We start from the raw sequence: 24,717 nt of genomic DNA, 5'->3' as shown, positions 1-24,717 counted from the left end.
GTAGAAATACTGAACCTGTTAGTGGTAGTATAAGAGGCAGCTGATCAGATGTGTTGTGTTTGACAAAACACTACACCTCAAAATGAACAGAAGCTCATGCCAGAGGAAAACTAGAACTTTGATTGGTCATTCATGTGCATTAGCCGCCACTCGAATTGAGTCACAGTACAGTTCAAATTAGACCTCTCTTTTCTCTTTGGATAATGCAGCACTTATCTGCCTTCCTTTCAGGTATTACTCCATGAGAATATACTACTAGAATCATTGTAATTTAAAAGGCTTGTGTGGTAGGTTTTGTGTTTGCAGGGTACACTAAAGCTTCAATCCATTTTAAAACAGGATTTGTACAATGAGTGTAGGGTATTAGAACATATTAAAATTATTTAACAGAAATATGACATATTTCATGCCTATATCTAAAAGCCAAACTTATTTTCAACAAAGGCTCTATATAACCGGCAAGAAGGTTGGTATTTGATAAGAAATGTAGGATTTTCAAGCTATTTGAAGGTATAGAAATGTTGTTCATCATTAAATTATTATTTCCAGGACGCATTGTCATTAAAATCGTTATCCTCATAGATCAACACTACCCTCTTGTGGAAAGGAGAACACATGGCACTAACAAAACACACCAATATACAATTAGGGCGACTAAACATGGGGGAAGTTCGATAATGATGTGGGGTTGCTTTGCTGTGTTTGGTACTGGGGGCCTTGAACGTGTGCAAGGTGTTTTGGAGTGCAATGTTCAACCCAGTGTCCAAAAACTGGGTCTCCATTGAAAATTGTGGGTCTTCAAACAGAACAACAGCACCCAGGAATGGTTCAGGAAGAAACGCTATAGGGTTTTTTCTCGAATTACGGTGGCATTTGGGCATGGTATTTGGGCATTTGGGCATTTTGTAAAAACTGAACTGCATTTTTCTACATTTGTATGTATTAAAATGTTTTTGGGTAAATCTTTCCATTCTAAATCAAATACTTTAGCTTAATGACTTTAAATAATTTGTACCATTATGATAACATTGTGCCACCAGTAGAAGTAGTAAGACCAATGAGACAATGGAGGGCACAAACACTCAAAGGTCATCAAACCTTTTAAAAATTATTTACAAAAGTGATGATTAATAATTTTGCTAGCAATGTTATTTCCCTTCATTTAAATTGACTTTTACAATGTGCTAAAATCAAGGGAAAGCACTTACCACCACAATTCAAGAATGACCCTGGATTGTTCTGGAGTGGCGAATGATGAGACCAAATCTGAATACTATCAAAAACCTATGGCCAGATCTGAAACTCACAGTTGATGGAAGGCACCCACTCAAACATTGAAGAATTGGAGCAGTTTCCAGCTGAAGGGTGGGCCAAATTGCCAGGAGAAAAGTGCAGCAATATCATTAATGATGGCTACAAGCATGGGCATCATGCACCCCAAAAATCCAAGGGAGCACAAAGCAGGTGAGGATGGCTTTTGCCTGCCTGCTAGAGCCATAAAATGTATGCTTAATTCTATGTCGAAAGTACAGTGAGCTCCAAAGGTTTTGGGACAGTGACACATTTCTTGTTGTTTTGGTTCTGTACTCCAGCACTTTTGATTTTGAAATGGTAAATGTGAGGTTAAAGTGCTGACTGTTTATGGTACAGGAAGGTACTCATGAATCCTACCTACTTCATTGAAAACCAGGGTTGGAGAGCCTTTTAGCCACAGTCCAATAAAAATGTGCTTTGATTCCATCTGAAAATGTGTCCTGTCCTGAGTGGATTTCATACACACAAGAAAGAGTCGACAAGACACCTTCTTTTACATTTCTTGTATTCACCAGGTTTCCTTATTCCAGCAAAAATGCAAGAGCAGCCACTTACTACCTGCAGTAAGGTCGTAACAGTCAAGATTCCAACATTCTTCCATCTATCCACTAACATTATCAGCCAAAAATACTTGTAGTGATATCTGTATAAAAATTATCCAGTGCTAAAAGTTTGTTTAATCATAAAAAAAACTTTGCTCAAAGAAAAAAATAAAATAAAAAAAGTGATGAAAAGCTAAAGATGTCATTAGAGAAAGTAGGTACAGTAGTAAGACAAAGTGATGAAAAGCTAAAGATGTCATTAGAGAAAGTAGGTACAGTAGTAAGACAAAGTGATGAAAAACTAAAGATGTCATTAGAGAAAGTAGGTACAGTAGTAAGACAAAGTGATGAAAAGCTAAAGACGTCATTAGAGAAAGTAGGTACAGTAGTAAGACAAAGTGATGAAAAGCTAAAGACGTCATTAGAGAAAGTAGGTACAGTAGTAAGACAAAGTGATGAAAAGCTAAAGATGTCATTAGAGAAAGTAGGTACAGTAGTAAGACAAAGTGATGAAAAGCTAAAGATGTCATTAGAGAAAGTAGGTACAGTAGTAAGACAAAGTGATGAAAAACTAAAGATGTCATTAGAGAAAGTAGGTACAGTAGTAAGACAAAGTGATGAAAAGCTAAAGATGTCATTAGAGAAAGTAGGTACAGTAGTAAGACAAAGTGATGAAAAACTAAAGATGTCATTAGAGAAAGTAGGTACAGTAGTAAGACAAAGTGATGAAAAGCTAAAGATGTCATTAGAGAAAGTAGGTACAGTAGTAAGACAAAGTGATGAAAAACTAAAGATGTCATTAGAGAAAGTAGGTACAGTAGTAAGACAAAGTGATGAAAAGCTAAAGATGTCATTAGAGAAAGTAGGTACAGTAGTAAGACAAAGTGATGAAAAGCTAAAGATGTCATTAGAGAAAGTAGGTACAGTAGTAAGACAAAGTGATGAAAAGCTAAAGATGTCATTAGAGAAAGTAGGTACAGTAGTAAGACAAAGTGACAGGAAATTAAACAAAAATGGAAAAACAAACATGCTTGTTATAGTAAAGGACATACTGTGTGACCTTGTGAAAAATAACTTATTATGGCTATATACAAAATGACTAACAACATTCCAACAAATATACAATATTATCAACTGGCACTTCAGTGAGTTCTTCAGCAACATTCTTAACGACGGTTTCTAGTTCTCCAGTGTGATCAGAAAAACAGATGTACAGCTAAAGCAGATGAAAGTAGTTTAGAGTTATCAAAAATATATGAAACTTGAAATAACATTTTCCATTACTAAAATACAGTACCATGACAATTAAATTTAAAAACAACACGTCTCATGAAATGACTCGATCCACCCTAAGCCTAATGGGGTGTCTCCAGAAGACCTAGTAGTAAACAAGATGATTATGAAATTCTATAATGAAATTAAGTGAAGAATCAGAGATGACTGACAATTCCATAGACCAGCCCTTCAGTACCTATGTGTTCTGAGAAAGACCACACTCACCAAATAATATTAACAGGGACATAGTGAGCTCCAGAAGTATTGGGACAGTGACACATGTTGTTTTGGCTCTTTACTCCAGAACTTTGGCTTTGAAATGATACGATGACTATGGGGTTCAAGTGCAGACGACCGTCGATCTTCCATTTGATTTGAGGGAATTTATCCATATCGGGTGAACCGTTTAGAAATAACAGCACTTTTTGTACATAAACCCCCCCATTTTAGTTGAACAAAAGTATTGGGATAAATTCACTTGTGTATTAACGTGGGTTTAAAGTTTATTATTTGGTCCCATATTCATACTCAATGATTGCATCACACTTGTGACTCTACAATCTTGTTGTATGCAATTTGCTGTTTGTTTTGGTTGTGTTTCAGATGATTTTGTGCCATATTGAAATACTTGGTTAATAATGTATTGTGTTATTTGAGTCCCTGTTATTGTAAATAAGAATACAATGTTTCTAAACACTTCTACATTAAATGTGGATCTCCCCATGATTACGGATAATCCTGAATGAATCATGAATAATGAGGAGTTAGAAACTTAAAAACACAAATATCATTCCCCAAAGACATGTTAACCTCTTATTTATCTCAGTTCACTGGTCACGATGGCAACACCCACCCGTAGCACGCGCTCCAGCAGGTGTATCTCACTGATCATCCCTAAAGCCAACACCTCATTTGGCCGCCTTTCGTTCCAGTTCTCTGCTGCCTGTGACTGGAACAAATTGCAAAAATCGCTGAAGTTGGAGACTTTTATCTCCATCACCAACTTCAAACATCTGCTATCTGAGCAGCTAACCGATCACAGCAGCTATATATAGTCTATCGGTAAATAGCCCACACAATTTTCCTACCTCATCCCCATACGGTTTATATTTATTTACTTTTCTGCTCTTTTGCACACCAATATCTCTACCTGTACATGACCATCTGATCATTTATCACTCCAGTGTTAATCTGCAAAATTGTAATTATTCGCCTAACTCCTCATGCCTTTTGCACACAATGTATGTATTTTTCTCTACTGTGTTATCGACTTGTTAATTGTTTACTCCATGTGTAACTCTGTTGTCTGTTCACACTGCTATGCTTTATCTTGGCCAGGTCGCAGTTGCAAATGAAAACTTGTTCTCAACTAGCCTACCTGGTTAAATAAAGATGAAGAAAAAAAAAACATTACAATAATAGGAGAGGTTAGCATTTCTGGGGGTGTGATATTTGTGCATCTGTAACTTTCATCATTATTCACTATCAATAATCATGGTAGCATCCACATTAATGTAGAAGTGTTTAGAAACATTCTATTCTTCATATTTACAATAAAAGTGACTCCAAAATGACAATACATTATTTACCATTCATTTCTATTGGGCACAAATAATCAGAAACACAACCAAAACAAACAGCAAATGCATTCAACAAATGTGTAGTCACAAGCTTGACGTAATCATTGCGTGCTTTGAATATGGTACCAAATACTAAACTTGACTACTTTAATACACGTGAATTTGTTCCAATACTCTTGGTTCCCTAAAATGGCATGAAAATACACTCACATTTTTAGCCGACAGTCTGCACTTTAACCTCAGTCATTGTATCATTTAAAATCCAAAGTGCCGCAGTAAAGAGCCAAAACAACAACAAAAAATGGTCACTGTCCCAATTGGTTTGGAGCTCACTGTAAATGGCCAATTGAAATGCATGACGCCAAAAAAAAAAATTGTGTTCACTTGGTGGGGAAAAAAAACATGGGCCTCCCGAGTGGTGCAGCGGTCTAAGACACTGCATCACAGTGCTAGAGGCGTCACTACAGACCCAGGTTTAATCCGGGGCTGTATCACAATCAGCTGTGATCGGAAGTCCCATAAAGCGGCGCACAATTGGCCCAGCGTCGCCAGGGTTAGGGGAGGGTTTGGCACATCACGCTCTAGCGACTCCTTGTCACGCGCCTGCAGGCTGACCTGGTCGTCAGTTGAACGGTGTTTCCTACAACACATTGGTGCGGGTGGCTTCCGGGTTAAGCGGACGGGTGCTAAGAACCATGTTTCGGAGGACGCATGACTCGACTTTCACCTCCCGAGCCCATTGGGGAGTTGCAGCGATGAGACAAGATCGAAATTGGGGAGAAAAAGGGGGTAATTTTTGTTTCATTTTTAAAAACCAGTTTAAACATGGCACACACATTTCTAATTCTACCTGTAGTGACCAATTCTATGGACCTGTTATGCATGATAATTTCCAGTCACTGTTTAATTGGCTAACACAAGCTGCCCTTTATGGATTCCTAGCATCCTTAGTTTAACAGTAGTTTCTACTATACTTCTCTTTTTAGTTTAACAGTAGTTTCTAGTATGGTAAGTCAAATTGGCAACACTATTCCATCTATTGCCACTTTACCCCTGTGAATTCTATTCTCATTGACATGCTGTGGAATAAGCTCCAAACACTCCAACACACATAATCCTCCCTGTCTCCTGGCCACACTGTAGAGGTCAGACGTGCAGAGTCAGAGGTGAGAGTTAGGTCCTAAAGCTCCAACTCCTTTGGAAAGGCTGGAATGGTTTCTTTAGGGTTAGGAGCATGAGCTGGGGTTTGAGCCGTGGTGCTTTCTCTGGTAAGACGGCAGCCTTGCTCTCCGCTGTAGGGAAGCGCCTGCGGTAGATCTCCGGATAGGACTTCTGGAACTGAAGAATGGTAAGACGATTAGTTTACAGAGCGCCAGTAGGCTGGAGTTTGATCAATCCTGCCCTAGCAAAGTTAATATAGGGAAAGAGTTATTCTTCGAGTGTACCTGCTTGAGTCTCTTCCTCTTGTCCTTGGCTGAGAGCTCAGTGTCGGCGATGAGGCCCTCCAGCAGCTCCTGCATGGGCCCCTGGGAGCTGGAGACTCTCTGCTCCTCAAACTCTGCCCTGCTAATCTTCCTGCAGTACGACGGAGACACCAGGGAGGCGTCTGTATCGGCACCGGCATACTTTATCTGGGGGTAGAGAAAGTGAGAGATGAAAAATACTTATTGGTCTGGGGTTGATAAGAGGGAGAGGCTGTTAAGAATCCTGCATGTTCAATGAAAATCCATAGAGATTGAGTTGATGTAACTGGTAGGTAAACGTAAATATATAAAAGTGATCATAGTATAGTAAGTCGTGACATTAGATAGCTGTTATTAAATTATCAGTTGCACTTGAACCCAGTATAGTGACAAAGCTTGAGAAATCAAACAATCACCACCACACCAAGGGTGAAACGAAAGCACACCCTTTCACATATCAACATACACCAGTTGACCAGGGTCGTGTTCATTAGGCACCAAATTGAAGAAAACGGGCCTAAAATGGAGAGGAATTATCTGGATTTGTCCCATGAGAAATGCAAATGTTCTTTTTCCATTGCGTGCCCTAATGAACACGACCCAAGACAGGCTGTCAGTGTACTTTCTCTGGGTTTGTAAAAACTACGCTATGACCGAGTCAGGCTGACCTGTACCCTCCTGAGGTGGGAGAGGTGATCATCCACATGTCTGTGCAGGTTAGAGGGCACCCTGAGGACACTGTCGTGGTGCTCCATCATGAAGGTGACCAGCTTGGTGGCCAGAAGCTCGTCCAGGTCCACCTCCTCTGCAGAGCCCAGGATGCAGCGCGAGAATGTCTGCACCATCTGACCACGAACAACAAGTGGGGAGTGAATACAGAAAAATACAGTCACTTACTATGAAGAGCTTTGAAACATAGTGGGAAAATCCATATAACTGCAAGCCCTCCATAACAACGATGGACTCCACCGCAGACTCCATAAGTTACGATGGAAAGTAGTTTGTACCAGGGTGCGTGTTGCTATGGCATCGTTAAGCGGTGGAAGGGCGGGGTTCTGGCAGACCCTGGCCATGAGGCGGAGGAGCAGCTGGAGTCTGCGGCGGTTGGCCGGTGGCAGGAGGAGGCTGCACACCTGGAGGGCCTCTGCTGCCACCTCTTTCTGCTGCAGCAGACCTGGGGGAAGAGATGGCTTGAGGTACACAGGACCTTCCCTGGCATTGCATCTATCCGTCTCTCATGTGGTTGAGATACAATTTTGTTGGACTGTTTATTACAAACCAAATGGTCCACGATTGTTTGCCCAACTTAAATATGGTAAGGCAAGGCTACAGTAAGAGTTCTATGTGGCCCTGAAGTGTTCCGTTTACATTTAGCCACATAACAGCCACAGCGCTTCCTCTTCTACCTCACAAAGTGGCTATAGATCAGATTTTATATATTTAACTGATAACAGAAATAATGCAATGCTTCCTCTTCAGGAGTAGTGGTGTTTTCCACTATCATTGTTGTAAGTTGACACATTACTCACTGAGAATGTTGACAAAGACTTCATAGAGCTGGAAGGTCAATAGGGGCTCTTTGAGTCTCTGGAAGTACTCAGCCACCGTACGGAGCACATCACGCTCAAAGCCTGGGTACATGGGCTGCTTGGTCTCCCTACCGTTGGGCCCTAAAGAAGAGAGAGATTTAAGCCTAACTGTATATACAAAACAAGAAGACCCAAAGCAAACATGAGCAGATGTGTCTTGCTGTATTGGTAAGAGCACAAAACCTTACATACTGCAGCTAATTAGTAACAAAGGTGAACCCAAAGCAGATGTCTAAATGATAAGAGGAGAGGTTTATTATCAGTATAACTTTACTCACAGTTGGCTAGGCACTTCATTGCTGATAGAACCCAATAGGGCATGTCCTCTAGTAATGCAAAACATGAGAAAATATCAAATAAAGTTCGACTAAATTCTAAAATATAGTTTTAGTTGTTAATGTTCATCTTATACAGTAATAGTCATGAGCAATGTTACAGAATGACTGCAAAAGTTACATACCCGCTTTGTTCTTCACAATAACTATTCCTGTTTTATTGACACTGAATACGTTGTGAATTATATGCTTTGCATTCACGTGTTTGGGATCCAACACTCCATCCATTGTCTTCAGACCCAGCACTCTCTGCAAACTAAAACGGTTGTAAAAGGAAAAGCAACGACACACACACACACACACACACACACACACACACACAGTGACCAACAAGCGCAAGTCCATGGTGTGTGGTGGTGTGTGGTTGGATAGCTAGCTACATACTGTGCGATTGTCATTTTCTTCCAGATTTGGTCGACTTGCTTGGGGGTGATGTCACTCCTACGTATGATTTTGCACTCGTGCACCTCTCCAATGGCTATGCTGTGTCTCTTGTTCCACGTCTCTGAGTTCTGAGGAAAATGCAAAACATAGAAAACTGACACCAATGGAAACCTAAAATACGGTATTTTTGTCCCGCTGGGACCACCAATATAAAAGATATATGCACACATAACTTAAGTCACGTTGGATAAAAGTGTCTGCTAAATGGCATTCATTATGTTATTACTAGTACATTTTAACATGTTTCACAGTTTCTAAGGGCGTGAGTATAATAATAATTACTACATATTGTTGTGCCATCTCTAAAATAAAATAATTTAAAAAGGGTCAGTGAAAACAGCAACAGCTAACTGTAAAGTTAAACAGCTGTACTAGCCCTTGGCCTCTCTCAGTATCTCTCACCAGGATCAGAGACTTCATGGGGATCTTCTCTGGCTGCGGCAGTTCCTCGTAGTCGTCCCAGCGGATGAGGCGGGGCAGGTCGCAGTTCTCCGACACTGGGGTCCGCTGGGGCAGGGGCTTCAGGGGGGACGTAGGAGGGAACCTAGGGTCACAGAGGAGGGAAGTCAGGGGTATGAACAAATGAGGACAGACAACTCTGACCGGCAGCCCTTCCACACATTCATGCACATTTAAGGACCACAGGCGTTCAGATGTCTTTATCTGCTCAATATCTCCTTAGACCACATAAAAGCAGACAGGGTCATTTCATGTCATGTGCGCATTGGCCCTTTTTTTAATTAATTTTTACCCCGTTTTCTCCCCAATTTCGTGGTATCCAATTGTTTTTAGTAGCTACTATCTTGTCTCATCGCTACAACTCCCATACGGGCTCGGGAGAGACGAAGGTTGGAAGTCATGCGTCCTCCGATACACAACCCAACCAAGCCGCACTGCTTCTTAACACAGCGCGCATCCAACCTGGAAGCCAGCTGCACCAATGTGTCGGAGGAAACACCGTGCACCTGGCCACCTTGGTTAGCGCGCACTGCGCCCGGCCCGCCACAGGAGTCGCTGGTGCACAATGAGACAAGGATATCCCTACCGGCCAACCCCTCCCTAACCCGGACGACGCTATGCCAATTGTGCGTCGCCCCACGGACCTCCCGGTCGCGGCCGGTTACGACAGAGCTTGGGCGCGAACCCAGAGTCTCTGGTGGCACAGCTGGCGCTGCAGTATAGCGCCCTTAACCACTGCGCCGTCACCCGGGAGGCCGCATTGGCCTTTTTTGACACATTATTTTGCCTGCCTACTTCTCTCATAGAGCGTTGGGCCAGTAAGCAGACTGGGTGAAAAACAAATTGTATCTGTCGATGTGGGCTTGAGCATAGCATCTAATTGCTCCTGTAAAAATCACTTTTGATAAGAGCGTCTGGTATATTACCAAAATGTAAATATGCAGCAAAGTAGTCAGCCATGACACCTTAGTACCATGAAAAGCAATGACATTGAAAACACACACAACCCAATAACAGGACATCATTACCTGTAGACTTGACCACTGTCCTCAAAGTCTTCTTTACCATAGCGGCCCTTGACATCCTCAACGACGTGGTTCTTCATGAATTTCCTGAGCAGTTGCAGGGTCTGGTACCGGGTCACCTCTGGCCCAAAGTTATGATTTCGCTTCAGCAGCTCATGTAGCCAATCAACGGCCTCAGATCCAGTGAAGCTGTTGTCATAGCTACGGAAGTATGCCCAGTGTCTTTTCAGAGGCATGCCTCCACGGAAGAGCTTGATAGTTTCATTCCACTGCAGGACAGAGATCCATTCAAGAGTTTTATTTAACACATATTTAGTGTTAGTAATGTGCTATGATGATGATTTACATCCTGTTTTTTAACAAATAGCCTAGCCAGTAACACCACAATCTCTACTTTCACATGGGGCATGTCAAATATAGGCCTAAATAGCAAACTACATTCATATGTAAATACATGCAGGGATATCAGTGGCTTACAATTGGTTCATCCATTCCCCTCCCTTGTAACTATTCCCCAGGTCATTGCTGTAAATGAGAATGTGTTCTCAGTCAACTTACCTGGTAAAATAACGGTAAAATAGAAAGCTTAGGGAGCACATACTCCTCAGTTTAATACATGAAGCAACAGCTAGAGTGCTAGATCTCTCTATATACACAAACAGTACCAGTCAAAAGTTTGGACACACCTACTCATTCAAGGATTTTTCTTTATTTGAACTATTTTATACATTGTAGAATAGTGAAGACATCAAAACTATGAAATAACACTTTAATTTTTACATGTCACCTTTATTTAACCAGGTAGGCAAGTTGAGAACAAGTTCTCATTTACAATCGCTACCTGGCCAAGATAAAGCAAAGCAGTTGACACATACAACAACACAGAGTTACACATGGAGTAAAACAAACATGCAGTCAATAATACAGTAGAAAAATAAGTCTATATACAATGTGAGCAAATGATGTGAGAAAAGGGAGGTAAAGGCAACAAAAAAAAGGCCATGGTGGCGAAGTAAATACAATATAGCAAGTAAAACACTGGAATGGTAGATTTCAGGGGAAAATGTGCAAGGTAGAGATGGGGTGCAAAATAAATAAATAACAGTAGGGGGAGAGGTAGTTGTTTGGGCTAAATTATAGATGGGCTATGTATAGGTGCAGTAATCTGTGAGCTGCTCTAACAGCTGGTGCTTAAAGCTAGTGAGGGAGATAAGTGTTTTCAATTTCAGAGATTTTTGTAGTTCATTCCAGTCATTGGCAGCAGAGAACTGGAAGGAGAGGCGGCCAAAGGAAGAATTGGTTTTGGGGGTGACAAGAGAGATACAGTGCCTTGCGAAAGTATTCGGCCCCCTTGAACTTTGCGACCTTTTGCCACATTTCAGGCTTCAAACATAAAGATATAAAACTTTATTTTTTTGTGAAGAATCAACAACAAGTGGGACACAATCATGAAGTGGAACGACATTTATTGGATATTTCAAACTTTTTTAACAAATCAAAAACTGAAAAATTGGGCGTGCAAAATTATTCAGCCCCCTTAAGTTAATACTTTGTAGCGCCACCTTTTGCTGCGATTACAGCTGTAAGTCGCTTAGGGTATGTCTCTATCAGTTTTGCACATCGAGAGACTGAAATTTTTTCCCATTCCTCCTTGCAAAACAGCTCGAGCTCAGTGAGGTTGGATGGAGAGCATTTGTGAACAGCAGTTTTCAGTTCTTTCCACAGATTCTCGATTGGATTCAGGTCTGGACTTTGACTTGGCCATTCTAACAGTGCAGGTGCATTTATACGGAGACTTGATTACACACAGGTGGATTGTATTTATCATCATTAGTCATTTAGGTCAACATTGGATCATTCAGAGATCCTCACTGAACTTCTGGAGAGAGTTTGCTGCACTGAAAGTAAAGGGGCTGAATAATTTTGCATGCCCAATTTTTCAGTTTTTGATTTGTTAAAAAAGTTTAAAATATCCAATAAATGTCGTTCCACTTCATGATTGTGTCCCACTTGTTGTTGATTCTTCACAAAAAATACAGTTTTATATCATCTTTATGTTTGAAGCCTGAAATGTGGCAAAAGGTTGCAAAGTTCAAGGGGGCCGAATACTTTCGCAAGGCACTGTATACCTGGTGGTGCTACAGGTGGGTGCTGCTATGGTGACCAGTGAGCTGAGAGAAGGGGGGACTTTACCTAGCAGGGTCTTGTAGATGACCTGGAGCCAGTGGGTTTGGCGACGAGTATGAAGCGAGGGCCAGCCAACGAGAGCGTACAGGTCGCAGTGGTGGGTAGTATATGGGGCTTTGGTGACAAACGGATGGCACTGTGGAAGACTGCATCCAATTTATTGAGTAGGGTATTGGATGGTCCCCGAAGTCGAGGATCGGTAGGATGGTCAGTTTTACAAGGGTATGTTTGGCAGCGTGAGTGAAGGATGCTTTGTTGCGAAATAAGAAGCCAATTGTAGATTTAACTTTGGATTGGAGATGTTTGATATGGGTCTGGAAGGAGAGTTTATAGTCTAACCAGACACCTAGGTATTTGTAGTTGTCCACATATTCTAAGTCAGAACCGTCCAGAGTAGTGATGTTGGACGGGCGGGCAGGTAGCGATCGGTTAAAGAGCATGCATTTAGTTTTACTTGTATTTAAGAGCAATTGGAGGACACGGAAGGAGAGTTGTATGGCATTGAAGCTCGTCTGGAGGGTTAACACAGTGTCCAAAGAAGTGCCAGAAGTATACAGAATGGTGTCGTCTGCGTAGAGATGGATCAGAGACTCACCAGCAGCGAGAGCGACATCATTGATGTATACAGAGAAGAGAGTCGGTCCAAGAATTGAACCCTGTGGCACCCCCATAGAGACTACCAGAGGCCCGGACAACAGGCCCTCCGATTTGACACACTGAACTCTATCAGAGAAGTAGTTGGTGAACTAGGCGAGGCAATCATTTGAGAAACCAAGGCTATAGAGTCTGTTGATGAGGATGTGGTGATTGACAGAGTCGAAAGCCTTGGCCAGGTCAATGAATACGGCTGCACAGTATTGTTTCTTATCGATGGCGGTTAAGATATCGTTCAGGACCTTGAGCGTGGCTGAGGTGCACCCATGACCAGCGTAGCGGAGAAGGTATGGTGGGTTTCGAAATGGTCGGTAATCTGTTTGTTGACTTGGCTTTCGAAGACCTTAGAAAAGGCAGGATAGATATAGGTCTGTAGCAGTTTGGGTCAAGAGTGTCCCTCCCTTTGAAGAGGGGGATGACCGCAGCTGCTTTCCAATCTTTGGGAATCTCAGACGACACGAAAGAGAGGTTGAACAGGCTAGTAATAGGGGTTGCAACAATTTTGGCAGATAATTTTTTAAAGAAAGGGTCCAGATTGTCTAGCCCGGCTGATTTGTAGGGGTCCAGATTTTGCAGCTCTTTCAGAACATCAGCTGACTGGATTTGAGATAAGGAGAAAGGCTTGGGCGAGTTGCTGTGGGGGGTGCAGTGCTGTTGACCGGGGTAGGGGTAGCCAGGTGGAAAGCATGGCCAGCCGTAGAAAAATGCTTATTGAAATTCTCAATTAACATGGATTTATCGGTGGTGACAGTGTTTCCTATCTTCTGTGCAGTCGGCAGCTGGGAAGAGGTGTTCTTATTCTCCATTCTACAGTGTCCCAGAACTTTTTTGAGTTTGTGTTGCAGGAAGCAAATTTCTGCTTGAAAAAGCTAGCCTTGGCTTTTCAAACTGCCTGTGTATGGTTTCTAGCTTCCCTGAAAAGTTGCATATCACGGGGGCTGTTCGATGCTAATGCAGAACGCCATAGGATGTTTTTTTTGTGTTGGTTAAGGGCAGTCCGGTCTGGAGAGAACCAAGGGCTATATCTGTTCCTGGTTCTAAATTTCTTGAATGGGGCATGCTTATTTAAGATGGTGAGGAAGGCATTTAAAAAAAATAACCAGACATCCCCTACTGACGGGGTGAGATCAATATCCTTCCAGGATACCCCAGCCAGGTCGATTAGAAAGGTCTGCTTGCTAAAGTGTTTCAGGGAGCGTTTGACAGTGATGAGTGGAGGTCGTTTGACCGCTGACCCATTACAGATGCAGGCAATGAGGCAGTGATCGCGGCAGGGTAGCCTAGTGTTGGACTAGTAACCGAAAGGTTGCCTGTTCAAATCCCCGAGCTGACAAGGTACACATCTGTCGTTCTGCCCCTGAACAGGCAGTCAACCCACTGTTCCTAGGCCGTCCTTGAAAATAAGAATTTGTTCTTGCCTAGTTAAATAAAGGTAAAATAAATAAAAAATAATAATAAAAAAAATATTTTAAAAAATAAATAAATAAAATCGCTGAGATCTTGGTTGAAAATAGCAGAGGTGTATTTAGAGGGCAAGTTGGTTAGGATGATATCTATGAGAGTGCCCGTGTTTACGGATTTGGGGTGGTACCTGATAGGTTCATTGATAATTTGTGAGAGATTGAGGGAGATTGAGGAGTAGGATAAGGGTACGGCTAAAAGCTATGAGAATTGGTCGTCTAGAACGTCCGGAACAGAGCGTAAAAGGAGGTTTCTGGGGGCGATAAAATAGCTTCAAGGTATAATGTACAGACAAAGGTATGGTAGGATGTGAATACAGTGGAGGTAAACCTAGGTATTGAGTGATGATGTGAGAGATAGTCTCTAGAAACATCATTGAAACCAGGTGATTTCATCGCATGTGTGGGTGGTGGAACTGAAAGGTTGAATAAGGTATAATGAGCAGGGCTAGAGGCTCTACAGTGAAATAAGCCAATAAACACTAATCAGAACAGCAATTGACAAGGCATATTGACATTAAGGAGAGGCATGCTTAGTCGAGTGATCATGAGGGTCAAGTGAGTAGTGAGGTTTGTTGGGGTCACGGCGATTCAGACAGCTAGCAGGGCCATCGGTAGCAGATAGCAGCCGATAAGACAGCTAACGATTAGCGGACCGCAGATGGGCATTCAGGTAACGTCGTGATGGAGGGGCCAGTTGGATAACTCCCTCGGGCAGATAACGTCGGTAGCCCAGTCGAAGGCCAGGTGTGGCTCCGCATCGGCAGTAAAACGGGTCCGGATAGGTGATTGTAGCCCAGGAGTGGCTGATGGAACTCTTCAGCTGGCTAGCTCCGAAATAATTGATGTTTGCTCCGGGATCAACGTAAGCCAATAGTCACACGGATAGCAGCTAGCTAGCTGCGAGATCCAGGTGTAAATATGGAATCAATGTAGTAACCAAAAAAAAGTGTTATACAAATCAAAACATATTTTATATTTGAGATTCTTCAAAGTAGCCACCCAAAGTAGCCGTCCAACTCATCCCAAACCATCTCAAATTGGATTGAAGTCGGGTGATTGTGGAGGCCAGGTCATCTGATGCTGCATTCCATCACTCTCCTTCTTGGCCAAATACCCTTTACACAGCCTGGCAGTGTATTGGGTCATTGTCCTGTTGAAAAACAAATGATAGTGGGACTAAGTGCAAACCAGATGGGATGGCGTATCGCTGCAGAATGCTGTGGTAGCCATGCTGGTTAAGTGTGCCTTGAATTCTAAATAAATCAATTACAGTGTCACCAGCAAAGCACCCCCACACCTCCTCCTCCATGCTTCACGGTGGGAACCACACATGCGGAGATCATCCGTTCACCTACTCTGCGTCTCACAAAGACATGCGTTTGGAACCAAAAATCTCAAATTTGGACTGATCAGACCAAAGGACAGATTTCCACCGGGCTAATGTCCATTGCTCGTGTTTCTTGGCCCAAGCAAGTCTCTTCTTATTGTTGTCCTTTAGTAGGAGTTTCTTTGCAGCAATTCGACCATGAAGACCTGATTCAATCAGTCTCCTCTGAACAGTTGATGTTGAGATGTGTCTGTTACCTGAACTCTGAAGCATTTATTTGGGCTGCAATTTCTGAGGCTGGTAACTCTAATAAATGTATCCTCTGCAGCAGAGGTAACTCTGGGTCTTCCTTTCCTGTGGCGGTCCTCATGAGGGCCAGTTTCATCATAGTGCTTGATGGTTTTTGCGACTGCACTTGAAGAAACTTTAGAAGTTCTTGAAATTTTCCGGATTGACTGACCATGTCTTAAAGTAATGATGGACTGTCGTTTTTCTTGGTTATTTGAGCTGTTCTTGCCATAATATGGACTTGGTCAGGACCTGAAGCAAGGATATACCATTAGAAAGGAAACAAGTTTGTGGAAATGTGAAATGAATGTAGGAGAATATAACACATATCTGGTAAAGATAATACAAAGAAAAAACATGTGTTTTTTTGTACCATTATCTTTGAAATGCAAGAGAAAGGCCATAAAGTATTATTACAGTCCAGGCGCAATTTAGATTCTGGCCACTAGATGACAGCAGTGTATGTGCAAAGTTTTAGACTGATCCAATGAACCATTGCATTTCTGCTCAAAATGTTGTATCAAGACTGCCCAAATGTGCCTAATTGGTTTATTGATACATTTTCAAGTTCATAACTGTGCACTCTCCTCAAACAACAGCATGGTATTCTTTCACTGTAATAGCTACTGGAAATTGGACAGTGCAGTTAAATTAACAAGAATTTAAGCTTTCTGCCAATATCAGATATGTCTATGTCCTGGGAAATGTTCTTGTTACTTACAACCTCATGCTAATCGCATTAGCCTACATGAGCTTAACTGTCCCGCGGGGGATACAGCGATCCTGTGGAGGTTAACTGAAATGCTTTCCAGGTGACTGCCTTGCACACTTGGCATTCTCTCAACCAGTTTCATGAGGTAAAGGGTAGCTATTTTGAAGAATTTGTTTAACACTTTTTTGGGTTACTACAGGATTCCATATGTGTTATTTCATAGTTTTTGTCTTCACTATTATTCTACAATGTAGAAAATAGTAAAAATAAAGAAAAATCCTTAAATGAGTTGGTGTGTCCAAACTTTTGACTGGTACTGTAGCTAGATCAGGGATGAGCAACTGGCGGAGCAGCCCCCTTTTGTAGGCCCGCGGACCTATAAAAACATATATAATAATAAATAAATAAATACATTTTTAGGAACTCAGTCGGGGTCTCAACTTACTGTTGACAGTTAGAGTAATAGAATACACAAGGTTCATTTTCAAAATTTAGTTGTGCATCAGCAGTCACTCAATTACCCCCATGTCTGCTAAAAAAAAAGTAGATTCGTAAGTTAGTGTAGCGGCCAGCTATCTAAACTTGTAGAAGAAAATGGTAGAATTAAGGACCGGGGTTTGGCTCATTGATCACCAGTTATCATATCAAAAACTGCAAACATTTGGTTCCACCCAATGGCAAAATTTCAGGAAATTAGTTATAAAATTGCAACCTTTTCTCTACACCCCATTGCAAAATGTGTAGAACCGTAAGAAAATATAATTACATTTTAAAGTTTGGGGAATGTGGGTAATCAGACCCCCTACAGCCCCTCATGATGAGTTAAAAAAAAATTGTGGGCCCCATTCCATCAACGTTGCCCATCGCTAGATCACGGTAATATACACTGTAGCTAGCTAGATGTCGCGACATCAAAAGAAAGCTGCATAGTAACTATGCCTAGATGGAGGACTCTCACGTCTATGGCTAGTTTCCCGGACACAGATTAAGCCTAGTTCTGGACTAAAAAGCCATTTCAATGAGATTCTCCATTGAGCACTAGGACTAGGTTTAATCATTGTCCGGGAAAATGGCTGATAATGTACAAGGATTTAGACTCATGTTGGCACATCTTCAAGACCATGTGTAAAAACTATACAAATGGTAGATTAAATTAGACAAACAAGTCAAGGAAATGCATATTTTAGGTACTTAATCTATCAGGCTTTTATAATATGGGCATTAGGCTACAATTTAAATCAATCCGTGACCATGTTCATTCCCACTACTAGTTAGAAGCAAAACCATTGTTTATAGTGTTTATTTCCTGTCCCCTGGGTTATTAGACTGGCAGCAATTAGACTGGCAGCAATTAAAGTAATCTCCACAAAACGGTTCATTGACCTTCTGTAAATTAGGGTTAGAGACAATTTTGTTGTTCCATTTAATTCTGTGGTTAGACATGTCAATACAAATATGACAGTCTGAGTCAATGGCTGTTGGCCAGGGGGTATCTAACCGTGGTAACGTTGGTTGGAGATTCGCCAGACATTCGGACCTTTAAACTTCAATAGCTCACAAACGTTTTGAGCTGCATAGCTCAGGTTAGGCTCTTTATAAAAAAATATTAAAAAGGTATACAACATTGCACAGGTCTTATTTTTCCGATTTTGACCAGTTTCATAATCACATGGCAAAGGACAATGCAACTGGTTGGGGACCGTCAACAAAGTGCATGATCACAATATTACAATTTCAATAGCTCTTCAACCACGTGATTTACCAATCTTATTTCCACTTTGTATTATTCCTTATATAGAGAGGGGCATGTTGCGCACCCTTTAGTTCTCATAAAACGATTCCTAGATTAAACATATGTATTTATTTATTTTTTAATCCCTTACAACTCATCAGTTCCTTTCATATGTGATGGAGACACCTCAAACCAACTTTGGAATGTTCAAAGGGACAATTGTTGAATTTCTTTTACCTTAATTTATTAGTTACATTTTGTCCTTTGAATTTCGATAGCTCCGTGATCACATGACCTAGGCACTTCAAATCAACTTAGGAATGTTTGTATTATTCACAGGGTAGGGACACACATTGCATGGCTGCCATGAGTTTCTCACAAAAGTAAGACTTTCTACTCTGCAAAGTTGGACCGCCAGGTTTTGGGCATTCTGAATAGTATTGTGTTGAACAGTTTATCAGATTGTCACCTCTTATTTAGACTAATGCAATGCTCATCTCTATAGCCTCTCTGTCAACCCTCTTCAATATGTTCACAATTCTGTTGCTTCAGTGCTCACCCAGAAGGGTACACCATTTTGGCGTCACCATTATGTCTCAATCCGTTTGCAGGCATTCTGATGGGCTGGCATGGGGAGGGAAAATTCTCCCTCCTCTGGGTCCTTACCTGACGTTATGGTATAAAGTAAGGCTGCAGACTGAAGCGTTGGATAAGTTTGCAGGCAGGCTGTATGCAACTTCTTACCCTTGTGCATATTATCTGAATGCTTACAAGACATTTGTTCACTCTATCCTTGGATCCTTAATTTCAAACCACTGGGACCCAAAAATTCCCTAATCCACACCAAAACCTGGGAAAACATCCACTCTCCACCAACTCACCTACAAACCTCTCCATGTCCTGGCTCTTTCTTACCTCTCTGACATGCTGCACACCTAAATACCTTCCTTTTCACCCCCAACACCAGACCCCCAAGGAGACCTTGTCTTCAGTGACTTCAGCTCAGCTGCAGTCCTCTGAAACTCCTGGAACATCCATCACCCATTTGCATATTTAAAACCAGACTGAAAAACCATCTCTTCAGACAACACCTATGTTACACTCCAATAATAACCCAGTCCCTCGTTAGATGTTTTGACTACAACCAAAACGTGATCATTTTACTCCAGTGCTGGTCTGCTGGCTTCCTGTTAAGGCTCAATGTTTTACTGTTAACATACAAAGCATTGCATGGACTTGCTTTTACTTATCTCTGATTTGGTCCCACCGTACATATCTACAGTACATATGTTCTACAGTCATAAGACGAAGGCCTCCTTATTGTCCCTAGAATTTGTAAGGAAACAGCCGGAGGCAAGGCTTTCTCCTATTGAGCTCCTCTTTTATGGGATGCTCTGTCGATCCATGTGAGAGACGCAGACTCTGTCTCAACCTTTAAGTCTTTACTGAAGACTCGTCTGTTCAGGAGGTCCTATGATTGAGCGTAGTCTGGCTCAGGGGAGCGAAAGTGAACGGGAAGTCACTGGCGAGAGGAACCACCCTTGCCGTCTCTGCCTGGCCGGCTCCCCACTCTCTCTTGGGATTCTCTGCCTCTGCACCTATTACGGAGTCTGTGTCACTGGTTTGTTCATGCTGTCCTATGTTTTCCCTATAAGGACGTATCACATCATGCCAGGCTTTGCTCGCTACACTCGACTCCCTTGGGTGGGTTGAGTCACAGACGTGATCTTCCTGTCCGGTTTTGCTTACCCTAGGGTTAGTGCGGTAGGGGAGATCTTCCCGGGCTATACTTGGCCTTGTCTCAGGGTAGTAAGTTAGTGGTCTGTTGATTTCCCCTGAGTGGTGTGGGAGCTGTGCTTTGATGTTTATCCTGCTTGATTGGCCCTGTCTGGGAGTCATTTTGGATGGGGCCAGTGTCGCCCAACCCCCACCCGTTTCAGTCTCAAGTATATATCCTACAATAGCCTATGTGCCGGGGGTCTAGGGTCAGTCTGTCCAATCTGGTGTACTGTGTGATCTTAGGATAGGATAATTTGAGGAAGCATACCTAAGGCCATACCGTACACAAGATAGGCATGGGCTCTCAAATTCTCCTATCCTATCTGGTGTACTGTGTGAAGGCTGATTTCATTACCTCAGCTGACCCTCAATTGAGAACAGGTAGAGAGGTTCAGCATTTTCAATTACTTAGGGGCTATTACAGACAAAAGCCTCAACTTCACTGAAAACAAAGTACATTTGACACTATCCCATGTAGTTCCCACAATCCCGCAGAGCTATTACACCTGCCACATCAAGCTGAGGAAGTCAGTCTGGGGTCTGCTGTCTGAGGCCACCTGTTAAATCAAGCTGAGGAAGTCGGTCTGGGGTTTGCTGTCTGAGGCAACCTGTTACATCAAGCTGAGAAAGTCAGTCTTGGGTCTGCTGTCTGAGGCCACCTGTTACATCAAGCTGAGGAAGTCAGTCTGGGGTCTGCTGTCTGAGGCAACCTGTTACATCAAGCTGAGGAAGTCGGTCTGGGGTTTGCTGTCTGAGGGCAACAGTGCTCAGGCCTTAAGAGGCTGTGTGACACACAGGCAAGGAAAAAAAACACAAATAGCAGCGGACTCAAATCACAATCAGTGTGGCTTCTTCCAGAGCCTGCCCCTTAGTCTAAGATACGCTAAGTACACCAACATTCATGACTGAGGCAGGGGCAGCTTCATTCCCACTTCTCAATTATAATTTTCGATAGTTACATTTTTTACTTTAGACCAAGGACCTAAGAAAATATGGTGAAAAATAATAAATGTTTCAGAAAACCAAAGGGTGTGCAACGTGCCTCTATGTAAGGAATAATGGACAGTGATGTTGCTAAATCACATGGATACAAATATTTATATAAAAATTGTCTAAGTCAGTGTTCCCCAAACTCAGTCCTCAGGACTCCAAAGGATGCATGGCCAGTTTTTTTTTTGCCCTAGCACTACACAGGTCATTCAAATAATTAAAGCTTGATGATTTGTTTATTATTTGAATCAGCTGTGTGGCAAAAACCAAAACATGCACCCCTTGGGGTCCCGAGGACCAAGTTTGGGAAACAGTGCATTTTGGGGAAACCAAAATCCCACCCATTTGAACAATACAAAGTTGGTTTGAGGTGCCTGTGTGATCGAAGAGCTATGGATTTGATTTTTTTTTTTTTTTTACATTTATTTACAATATACAGTGCTTCCAGAAAGTATTCAGATCCTGAATTCAAAATTGTTTAAATTGAGATTGTGTGTCACTGGTCTACCCACAATAGCCCATAATATCAGTGGGATTATGTTGTGGGATTTTATTTATTTTTACAAATTAGTTAAAAATGAAAAGCTAAAGTATTCAACCCCTTTGTTATTGCAAGCCTAAATAAGTTTTTAAAAAATGGCTTAAGTCACATAACTTGCATAGACTCACTGTGTGCAATGGTTAAACATTTTAATGACTACCTCATGTCTGTACCCCACACAAATAATTAATTACCTGTAAGGTCCCTCAGTCGAGCAGTGAATTTCAAACAGATTCAACCACAAAGACCAGGGAGGTTTTCCAATGCATCGCAAAGAAGGGCATCAACAAAAAAAAGCTAACATTGAACATCTCTTTGAGCATAGTGAAGTTATTAATCACACTTTGGATGGTGTATCAATACACCCAGTCACTACAAAGATACATGTGTCCTTCCTAACTCAGTTGCCGGAGAGGAAGGAAACTACTCAGGAATTTCACCATGAGGCCAATTGTGACTTTAAAACAGTTACAGAGTTTAATGGTTGTGATAGGAGAAAACTGAGGATGGATCAACAACATTGTAGTTACTCCACAATACTAACCTAAATGACAGAGGAGAAAAAAAGAAAAATATTCCACAATGTGCATTCTGATTGCAATAAGGCACTAAAGTTAAAAAAATTGTGGCAAAGAAATTAACTTTATGTCCTGAACACAAAGCGTTGTGTTCGGGGCAAATTCAACAAAGTACCACTCTTCATAGTTTCAAACATGGTGGTGGCTGCATCACGTTATGGGTATGCGTGTCATTGGCAATAACTATTTTTAATTATTTTCTTTTTTTTTAAATAAATGGAATAGAGCTAAACACAGGAAAAATCCTAGAGGAAAACCTGGTTCAGTCTGCTTTCCACCAGAAACTGAGACAAATGTACCTTTCAGCAGGACAATAACCTAAAACACAAGGCCAAATATACAGTGGAGTTGGTTACCAAGGCGACATTGAATGTTCCTGTATGACCTAGTTACATTTTTTACTTAAATCAACTTGAACATCTATGGCAAGACTTGAAAATGGCTGTCTAACAATGATCAACCAACTTGAATAATAAAGAATAATGTGCAAATATTGTACAATCCAGGTGTGTAAAGCTCTTAGAAAGCTACCCAGAGAGATTCACAGCTGTAGTCGATACCAAAAGGTGATTATAACATTTATCATACTCCTTCTGTATTTAATTTAATATATTTTCAAAAATGGCTAAAAACATGTTTTCATTGTCATTATGGGGTATAGTGTATAGATAGATGGGTGAGAGAGAAAAAAATCTATTTAATCCATTTTTAATTCCAGATGTCACAAAATGTGGAATAAGTCAAGAGGTATAAATACTTTCTAAATGCACTGTATGTATGTATGTATATATATATATATATATATATATATATATATATATATATATATATATATATTTTTTTTTTTAATTTAGGAATCGTTTGAGAACTAAAGGTTGTGCAACATGCCTAAAGAATACTACAAAGTTGAAATGAGGTTGCTAAGTCAAATTGAAAGAGTCATTTTAAAGTTTCAAATATTTATATAAAATCATGAAAGAGCTTTTTTTTTTGTTGCGGAAAATCAAAGGGTGAACAATGTATTTCCCTACATGTGAAAGTTCCAAAGTTGGGTAGAGGTGTCTAGGTCACATAGTCAAGGAGCTATTGAATTTTAATAAATATACATTTAAACATAGAGAATTTTTGGAGAGAACTAAAGGATCAATCAATTAATGTATTTATAAAGACATTTTTACATCAACCGATGTCACAAAGTGCTGTACAGAAACCCAGCCTAAAACCCCAAACAGCAAGCAATGCAGAAGCACATGCCTCTATAGAAGGTATGAATCAAAGGGTGCGTTCATAAATTCACTCTGGCTATGTACTCAAGTTTCAGAGCACTCATCTGAGTGTGCCAGAGCGCAGAACTACTGATGAATTTACGAACGCGGAACACCCGTTGAATATGACCGGTGTCTGTAAACTTCGGCAAAAAAATATGAAATTGTTGCCAGCAGCACAGTTAGTCACCAAGTAAAATGGTCAGAGTGTCTGGAAGTGTGTCTGGAAGTAGCTATCAAGCTCGCTAACTTTAGCCAGTTCGCTTAGGTGGTTGACTGCTGTTGAGGTCAGAACGCGCAGATCAACCCTACTCCTCAGCAAGATCGTACATTGCGCTCTAAAATCCCGAGAGCTAAACGCTCTCAATTTAAGAACGGACAATCTGACAACGCTCTGAATTTATGAATGCCTAGAGCGCACTCTGGCACTCCAGAGTGAATTTACTAACGCACCCAAAATTGAAATGAGGTTGCTAAAATCATGTGGTTAAAGCTATTGAAATGTGAATGTTGTGATCATGCACTTCGTTGATGGTCCCTAACTAGTTGCCTTGACGGTGCCACAGACTGCCTACACTTTTGCTGTGTGATTATGAGACTCCGGTCGGGGAATTGGGAAAGTAAGACCTGTGCAAAGTTGTACACATTGTTTCTTTCACAAAGAGCCAAACTTGAAGTTCTGACTGGCAAAGATACCAACTTTACCACGGTGAGAAACCTTGCCAGAGAGCACTGGACAGCCTCGGAACGTTCCTTCTTCAACGCTAGCCAGCCAAGAGCAATATCAATAAATAGTTAGCGTTAGCCAAAAAAACTGTGTTTTATCCGATTAAACGACAAGAAGTCTTACAACATAACCAACAAGCCATTTGACAAATTAACATTGCCTATGCAAATTACCACAAAACTGGCTAGCAAACATTACTAGCGTTGGACATAATCAACTCACCAACTTCGTTGCCCTGTATGGACCCGGTCCGATCATTTTACCTTCCATTCTGGTCCAATAACACACACAAAAGTTACACAACTTTCATAAACGAGAGATTCTACCAAATATTAATGCAGACTATCGTTACTGCTGAAAACATAACATGCCATTGAGAAGCTAGCCTAGCTACGCCTCGCTGACCAACTTTGAATCTCGAGCGTCACATCTGAGCAATGCGATTGGA

At 41.4% G+C, this 24,717-nt stretch overlaps 1 protein-coding gene across 1 annotated transcript; it reads right to left on the bottom strand.

Moving 5' to 3' along the window:
• Positions 1-1,802: 1,802 nt before the first annotated feature.
• On the bottom strand, positions 1,803-24,717 carry LOC110523187 (DEP domain-containing protein 1B). Its single transcript, XM_021601662.3, has 11 exons — positions 24,492-24,717; positions 10,030-10,295; positions 8,945-9,086; positions 8,483-8,610; positions 8,224-8,354; positions 8,042-8,089; positions 7,704-7,844; positions 7,182-7,348; positions 6,843-7,019; positions 6,157-6,342; positions 1,803-6,049 (listed from the first exon to the last, which is right to left on the bottom strand). The coding sequence occupies exons 1-11, from the start codon at positions 24,537-24,539 to the stop codon at positions 5,885-5,887; spliced, it is 1,599 nt and encodes a 532-aa protein (XP_021457337.1). The 5' UTR covers positions 24,540-24,717; the 3' UTR covers positions 1,803-5,884.

This window comes from Oncorhynchus mykiss, chromosome 5 (assembly GCF_057628025.1).
Source record: "Oncorhynchus mykiss isolate SJ-2025 chromosome 5, ASM5762802v1, whole genome shotgun sequence".
Lineage (NCBI taxonomy): Eukaryota > Metazoa > Chordata > Actinopteri > Salmoniformes > Salmonidae > Oncorhynchus > Oncorhynchus mykiss.
The sequence above is the reverse complement of the archived record's forward strand: the minus strand, read 5'-3'. Positions and strand labels throughout refer to the sequence as shown.